Source organism: Branchiostoma floridae, chromosome 6 (assembly GCF_000003815.2).
Source record: "Branchiostoma floridae strain S238N-H82 chromosome 6, Bfl_VNyyK, whole genome shotgun sequence".
NCBI lineage: Eukaryota > Metazoa > Chordata > Leptocardii > Amphioxiformes > Branchiostomatidae > Branchiostoma > Branchiostoma floridae.
Genome location: NC_049984.1, coordinates 19,568,194 through 19,577,064, shown reverse-complemented (window position 1 = coordinate 19,577,064; position 8,871 = coordinate 19,568,194). Strand labels below are relative to the sequence as shown.

Here is an 8,871-nt window from a genome sequence, read left to right as displayed (position 1 = left end):
GCTGAATGTATTACGAGAATGGGGACACATTTTCCTAGGATTTTCTGTCCCCTCGCTTAATGTATTACGAGAATTGGGACACATTTTCCTAGGATTTTCAGTCCCCTCACTGAATGACTATAACAGATGAATGGGGACACATTTTCCTAGGATTTTCTGTCCCCTCACTGAATGACTATAACAGATGAACGGGGACACATTTTCCTAGGTATTTCTAGATCTGTCCCCTCTCGGAATGACTATAACAGATGAATGGAGACACATTTTCCTAGGATTTTCTGTCCCCTTGCTGAATGACTATAACAGATGAATGGGGACACATTTTCCTAGGATTTTCTGTCCCCTCTCGGAATGACTATAACAGATGAATGGGGACAGATTTTCCTAGGATTTTCTGTCCCCTGACTGAATCCTGAATGTATAACGAGAATGGGTACAGATTCTCCTAGGATCTTCTGTCCCCTTGCCGAATGACTATAACAGATGAATGGGTACAGATTCTCCTAGGATCGTCTGTCCCCTCACGGAATGAATATAACAGATGAATGGGGACAGATTTTCCTAGGATTTTCTGTCCCCTCACTGAATGACTGTAACAGATGAATGGGGACACATTTTCCTAGGATTTTCTGTCCCCTCTCGGAATGTCTATAACAGATGAATGGGGACACATTTTCCTAGGATTTTCTGTCCCCTCGCTGAATGTATTACGAGAATTGGGACACATTTTCCTAGGATTTTCAGTCCCCTCACTGAATGACTATAACAGATGAATGGGGACACATTTTCCTAGGATTTTCTGTCCCCTCACTGAATGACTATAACAGATGAATGGGGACACATTTTCCTAGGATTTTCTGTCCCCTCTCGGAATGACTATAACAGATGAATGGGGACACATTTTCCTAGGATTTTCTGTCCCCTCGCTTAATGTATTACGAGAATTGGGACACATTTTCCTAGGATTTTCAGTCCCCTCACTGAATGACTATAACAGATGAATGGGGACAGATTCCGTTTGGAAGACTGTGAGGGCGGACCGATTCTCACGACCGGACAGAATCCCATAGAAGGGCCGTGAAAATCGGTCCGGCCTGAAGAAAAGCACAAGAAACATTCCCCAACCACTTCTGAAACTGACTGTCGTGACTCAAATAGACAATGGGAATTGGCTGACGGAAAAAAAAATCGAGCTGGCTAGAGCCCTGCTTTCGACTAAAAAAAAATAGTGCCAACGTGCAATTTCTCCATTCAGACCCCTAAAACGGATGATCCAAGATGGCGGCCAGAAATCCCTTCGAACTTGAAACAAGCGGAATAACTATAAAAAAACGGGTAAATACTTATAACGTGCCGTGTTTTTATTAAGTATCGCTCAGACAGTGTATTTAGAGCGTCAAACAAGGCCATTGTCCCGTGGATACTGCATAATAGACCCGTTTGCGGTTGGTTGCGCTCGTTTGCACTCGTTTGCGGTGTTTAGGCATACCGCCGTTGATTTTCTATCAGGAGGTGGGTGGCTCCTAGTTACGATTTTTCTATCTGTAAAATTATCTACGCAACGGGCCAATAACGTTGATAATAACACGTGTTACATACGTCAGCTGTCCATCTGTCGTTATCTTTATTCAGAAATCTACATCTAACGTTGCATCAGGTAATTAAGAGCATGTAACGTTACTAGGTCACCCCCTCCCCTAATGTGACCTCATGTGAAACTTAATAGCAAACATTTTCAAGTTTGCCCCAAAAGTTCCTGTCCCACATTTTCATTCCTGTTGAAGCCTCTAGCTTAAAGCAAATTAGAGTCTTCCAGTCAGACAACCTAGGCAGTGTGAGTTCCTTAATTTTTATTATTAATATGAGTGGACCTAAAATGTCATTACCCTTGTAACCCATACAGAAGCAAAACAAAGTTGTTTCAATGACCACAAAAATCAAAATGTCCTTTATTTCAACGACCCCAACCAACATCATAATCAATATCTTTTGACCTAACATCACAGATCCAAATGGTCCATGTACGGGGCTTGAAATACATTTTGGGACTGTGTGACACCATAAATGTTTTGTGTGCGCCACATAGAATTTAAATGCTCAGGGTTAACCTTTATCCGCAGGGTGACAATTGTTTTTTTGGAATAGGGTATTAAGACATACCATTTAGACTGACTGTGAGTTTAAAATGAAATTACATCTTTCTAACACTTAAATATCGAGAATATGGTTTGTACATGTACTAAACACTAAGTATACTTTAATATCTTAACATACAAAAGCCTAAAAAAAGTACATGTTATACTTGGGTGCACAGCTCAAATTTTGGGTGTACCATATGCACCCAATATTTTGAGCCCTATATGTGAAATATAACAATCATGCCAATATTTCAATAGAGACCATAATACCTAAGGGAAACAGAAATGAAGGTTGTGGTTGTGCGGTGATGCTGTCTACATTTAAAGTGGCTCTGTTAATTTTACCACACCCTTTTGCAATTGATCTCAATATTCGTACAATGTATTCTGCAGTCAGACATTAGTTAAGTAACAATACATGTTAGCTTAAACTATCAATATTTAAAAGTTGAGATTGAAGTAAATTTCTACTTGGCAATGCATGCTATTTGTAAACCTGGCCATCATACCACATTCTTGTACCTGGTGCACTTCTGAGGTTACCTTATTGCAAGAGACAATAGGCTAGATCCCTAGATCGACTGTGGGTTTGGCAATACACATCACGGTTCTCAGACTTTGATCAGTTAGGGAAGTAGTTGTACCACGAGCAACATTAAAGGAACCCCAAGGCCAAAACTAGGCCATGTTGTCTGCAGTAATCAACATGGGCCTCTGTCAGGTCCTTCAATGTTGCTGGTGGCATAACTACCTCCCTGGGATCAAAGTCCGAGAACCGTGGCTTGATGCAAGCCACATTGGCATGGAAGTAGCCGTTCGTCCACTTATCCATACGTTTCCCCTCCTTCTTATTGTAGTATGGGAAGTTGTTGCGATGTTGAATCACAAGATCTGCTGGTGGAACGGGTTCCCCAAAATCTCCTTTGCATCCCTGGCATTTCTTTACACGTTTTTGCTTGAGCTGGAGCACGAATGGGTCTTGCCGTGGGATCCTCTTTGGTTCATCAGCCTCTGCAATGGGAAAACAATGAATATGTACTATTATAACAGTTGCTTTCGGTATAGATGTGGGGATAAGTTTCATACATGGTAGATGATAAATGACAAGGGGGCATGGTATTACATATTAAACAATATATGGCAATGAGAGATTCCATTACCAGTGTAGTCATAGTGTAAGAAACGTTTAAGGTCTGTATTGTATAATGTTTTATTCTTTGGCTATTTTGATCATTTCCTTCTTTAATTATCCTCTTCAGAACGTTTTGACACAAATGCCCTTGCAGTTCCAAAATTAAATGTTGCAGTTCAAGCCTGTCCTGATGTTGTAAACTTATGTCACCCAAATGTCAGGACCATATCATGTCCAAGACAAGAGATACATTGAAAAAAAACTGCTTTGAATGTTTGACAGGATATTCTCATCAAAAACATGTATGCAAATGCCTCCTATTTTGTATAATTTTGTAAATTTCAAAAATCATGAAAATACACCATATGATGCCTTTTATACTTATCCTCTTTGAGTTTTTTTTACAAAAATGACCCTGAAATTCCAAACTCAGCCATTAGGGGACCCAATTATGTCGCTTCTTCCCGAGCAAAAGCTATCATCCATGCAGTACCAAGGGAAGCTGCTATGGGGTCTAAAACCACATCATTTCCAGCTTCCGTCACACCCTACCAACACACCCACATTAAAACCAATTAATCCATGTCCACTTAAGTTATCTTGTTGACAAACATACAAATACAGAGACATAAAACACGTACTATTAGACATAACTCCATTAGCAGCTTAGCATCTTGTGTGGCTTAATTGAATCAATGCTAAGTAGTAAAATACTAATTGATGTTGTGATAAACATTTCTGTATAATAACATTTACTGCCATTGCTGTTTTTCTTACTTTTTCCATGGATCTCACAAACCTTTATAACTAAAAGGCACTAAATTTGTGTGATCGCCGCAGCTGATATTGTACTTATAAGTTCACACCTTTGGATGCTGTCGTCAGTTGCGATTATTCACAATGTTTTCATCATCCAGTTGTCAGATCGAAAACTTTCCCTGAATTTTACCTGTAGTTGGTTCCTTACACCTGCAGTCAGGAGCAAATAGGCGGGTCTAATTTCAGCAATTGGGGTCTAAAAGAAGGCCGGAGCCGGCAGGTTTTTGCTATGGGTTTTTACCTGCTTTAACTTAGCTTTTATGTGTCACTGATTGTGTTATGTTGTCCTGTCACAGTGTTATTTGCCTCTAATTTAAAAGTTAAATCAAGTAACGTTTGAATGCGGGAGAGAGGCAGACATTGTTTTGTTGTCAAAGTATTACATTCCGTTATCATTACTAAAATTCAAGCAGTGGAAGTGGGGAAACTCTAATGTATATTATACCTTGGGCATGAATTTGCAATAAAGATTATCAATTATAAGGTCAGATTCTCTACGATACTGATCAATAATAACTGTAAGAATGTCAAGGAACTGACAGTTGCAAGAAACAAGATAGTGTATTTGAATGTAAAAAGATTAAGATGCTTCTACAACTCTAAATAGCTCCGAAATATAATGTAGCATCATAATGTATCAGTAAGGAATTCAATGTTGTACAATACCTTTATTGGGTGGATGTGTCATGCAACGTCTTTTGGGTGCGATGTCCTCCAGCTTGACCTGAGTGACATTGGCTGCAAAAACAATTGTTGACAATCTTTGCTTTAGGATCCGACTGAATAACTTTCCAAGTTAGGTAGAAGTTGCAATTTACTCTGACAATTATTTTAATCATCTTTCATCCAGACTTATATGTATTGGGACAATGTAGCTAGACCAGTATTGTGGGAATGTTCCTCAATCTAGTACGCTATTAAATAGTTTTGCAAGAGGCCGCAATAGAAGCCCCACCTCCCCTTTAACATTTCATTATCTTAGCCCATTTGGTTTAAATTCCTTGAATTGCATTGCAGATTTCAGATTCTGGACATAATAATCTAGGGGCCCTTGGCTTGCATTATCTTTTTGTAGTACATTGAATTTGTTGAACACTTATTTCTCAAAATGAGGAATTGCAAATAATTAGGAAGAGAAATAGTTGCAACTTGTGCTGTTTGTGTGTTTTGGAAAGGAAGTGAAGTGACAAATTAATTGCCAATGCATATCATTTGCATACAGAACATGACCTGTATATCTGGTTGAATGTATGTTTTCAGTGGACAAGTGTTTGATGTGTGAAGACAGATTTGAAAATACACACAATGATAGAAGATGGTTAGGTGCAGGCAAGAGTGTGAAATAATGTATACCATGTAATGTATACATGCAGGTAAATTGGAGCTGTGCAGGTATTTTTGGTGTCTACCTGCACCTAACCTGCACTGGTCTATGTCCAGTGTTTATTAGACATAATGTCATATGATGTAGGTGTTGGATGTGGATTGTTATTAGCAGCCAGTGCATTGACTATTACCACGTATAAAGTATAGAAGAAAAAATAGCAATGGTTCCTGAACAATTTTAGTATGATCCATACTTCATAAATTCAGAGTGGTGCAGGTAAAATATGTCTGGTGCAGGTTACTTTTCAAGTGTTACCTGCACCAGTGCAGGTATGCAGAAGAAAAGGATTTGGAGCCATTTAGCAGCAGTTACATGTACAAAACTCCCTGCCTGGAAGATCTGTGTCATATTACATGTAGCTCCACTGTACTTTAGATGTGTTAGTCTTGTTTGGTGTGGCAATTGAGGCCATGAGGTTAGGAGATGAAAACTAAAACATCTTTATTTAAAAGAGGGCTTTGATTTCCTGGTTTCAGTGCAGCATTTCATGCCTCTAACTCAATCTATTAGCATTGTACAGGACAGAAAAAGCAACATTCTTTTCAACTGCGGTTCCATAATATATACACAGCATGATCAGTACCAGCTCGGGTACCAGACCTATGTGGGGTATCTGATACCTCTATCCTGCAGCTGGAATGGCATGCCTGATTCTGAAAGGCTGTCATCACTCAGGTCAGAATCTGAGGTGTTGAATACGTGAGCCTTTGATTCTGTAATGTACACCAGGGCAGATTTCCTTAGTTATCATTGTTGTGAAACATTACATAATCTCAGTACTTGATGCTCAGATGTATCATAATATCATAGGCTACAGTGTGGAAGGCCCTCCGTTTAATACAATTGCATAATGCCTTTTTTCAAAATTAAATAATGTTTTATCACTTTTCACAAGCATAACATGTCAATGTGCACAAGTAAGGACCTCAGGTTCAGTGAGTAGCAGCAGTAACATCTTGAGACAGAGTACTGACTCTCGCAATTTAGTGACAGAATATCTTCACTCAAAGAAAGAACACGATAAGACTGTTCCAATGTTTAGTTTCCTAATGAATTTGGATTGTTAGATATATTAGTAGATAGGGCCTTAGGGGCTCAGGGGAATGCAAGTGTTTTTGACATATGTTACGTATGTTTAAACTTATCTTTGCAACATTTTAGTAGCACAGTGTGCCAATCACTATTCAGAACTAATCAGCTTTAAGTTACCTCTCTTCCTGACCAACAGTCCCTTTGGCTTCCTCTGTAAGGTTGGCCTCTTTTCACGGGTATTTAATGTCACTGAAAATACAAACACACACATATTACGTATGGGACAAGAATGCTACAGTCTTGCAGAAATATTACTCAGATAGTAGGTGCATGAAAAAAGGGATAAGGTTACAAAACTTATGTCTTATTCTATCCATATCACTTTGATTACCTGTACATTTTCTGCAGTTATGCCCCTAATGTAGTAATGTGCTATTATGGTATTATATTCAAGGGGATTCTTAAAGAAGAAGGGTTTTTTACTTCACAAAACATATAGAGAATTAAAGTGTTACACTTTCAAAACCCATGTCCACTAATGCTACAGAAATGTTGTTTGCTCCTGTGTCATAAAAATTTTATTCATATTTTACTTGTTTGTCATCATAAATAGACTTTTGTATGAAAAACAAACTAACCATGGTATCAGCATCTCCCTCTTATATTGTGGGAAATGAACAAAGAACAAATAAGCTGATATGAGTCCCTTAAACATGACAGAACTTCGCATTTCCAAACAATTTCACAGGGTTTCGATTTATCCTCATTCAAAATTAAGTCTGTAGGAAAATGTAATAAGCTACCGACCGGGAAGTTAAAAACTATTAGCAAACAGTACTTACCCTTTTGCTTGGGTCTTGGTGGGCACAGGGCAGAGGCTGCTTTCTCTGATAGGAAAGAATACAGGCAAAAATGTGACACATCATCAGGTCTTATTATCATGTTTACCTTTTACATAAGGATAACATATTGTTTTCGTTCCATTTATTCTTCTCCAGACAAAGTAAAGGCAATAACCTGGATCTGGCTGTCGTCTGTCTGTTTGCGTATAACACTGTTTAATTGTACTACAAACATACTGTCATCCTATGATGCTGATGCATTTAAGTCATCCAAAGACTCACCACATAAGCTGGGACCCTCCCTTGAGCTAATTTCATACCAGACCAACAAGAGTCCAAATGGCATTTTTTTATTGGAGACTAAATGGCTCAAAAATCATCATAACCAATGGCATGCTAAAGCTAATCAGTCATCACTGTTAACCTATCCCTAGTATAAAGGGACACTCCAACACTAAATTTAAGTGAATGGCTTTGATAGCACCCACAAAACACCCACCAGCTGTGATGTCTTCAACATTGTCAGTCAATTCACTACAGATAGCAGGCAAGCTCTCATCACTGTCTGAACACGGGTGATCTGAAATATAAGATCATTACAAATGGCAGATGCATTACATCACCCCCTTCATTATTGCACTATAATAATTGTCACAACAATCACCAAATGCTCGGAGAACAGTAATATCTGATGGATGATTTGACAGGAAGTCTGCAATGTTAGTCACTATACATTAGGAAAGGCAGGCATGCCAGATGTTGGTCGGAGGAGGGGGGGGGGCAATTGAATTGGGGGAGCCTAGAAATTATATTATATACATATGATAATGTTATTATGTGCTTTCAGATAATGTTAGATGCATGCCTTTACACAATTAATTCTAGTACTAATATTGTACATTGACAGTGATTTAAAAATAAATTGGAAAAAGTGGCTGACATTTGTCCATGTATCAGAGTTACAAAGACTGCTGCTATTTGTTGTGAATGTTGAACACTAAAATTCCATCTTTACCATCTTTAATTGATTGATTTCAACAGCTTAGAAAATTTACCTGGTAAAGGGCACTTTCCTTTAAGTCCCCTGAAAACCCTCCTTGTACCAGGACCTCTTTCAAATATAATGCTGTAAGCATTGTTATGCCCAAAAAATGCATGACAAGAGCATCCATTCCCTCCATTCACCAAGGACCAATCATTATTTCTGAATGTATACATATCGATATCTAAATGCGTATGCAGTCTTCAAAAATACTTACCATTTGAGCTACTGGGCATTGTAATCTGCATCTCGTCTACATTGAAAGCTTGTCCTTTTGGGCATGGCACTACTTAAAAATAGAATACGTGGCTTATGATATACCATATACACATTGTATTTCCTTTTTAAAACATTGCAAAACAAAGCAAGTGCGACATAGAATTCATTAAGTCCAGGAACCCATTGAAAGATTAAGTTTTCTCAATCCCTGCTCATAAAGATGTACCGATCATATTCTACTGACAATTGGGGTAGTGGTA

The 8,871-nt window shown here is 38.5% G+C and overlaps 1 protein-coding gene across 1 annotated transcript; it reads right to left on the bottom strand.

Annotated features, from left to right (window-relative positions):
- Positions 1-1,893: 1,893 nt before the first annotated feature.
- Positions 1,894-7,933, bottom strand: LOC118418354. The gene is made up of 6 exons (XM_035824230.1): positions 7,850-7,933; positions 7,351-7,395; positions 6,686-6,757; positions 6,097-6,189; positions 4,756-4,827; positions 1,894-3,149 (listed from the first exon to the last, which is right to left on the bottom strand). Exons 4-6 carry the CDS (start codon positions 6,119-6,121, stop codon positions 2,794-2,796), a joined length of 453 nt encoding a protein of 150 aa, XP_035680123.1. The 5' UTR covers positions 6,122-6,189; positions 6,686-6,757; positions 7,351-7,395; positions 7,850-7,933; the 3' UTR covers positions 1,894-2,793.
- Positions 7,934-8,871: the final 938 nt, after the last annotated feature.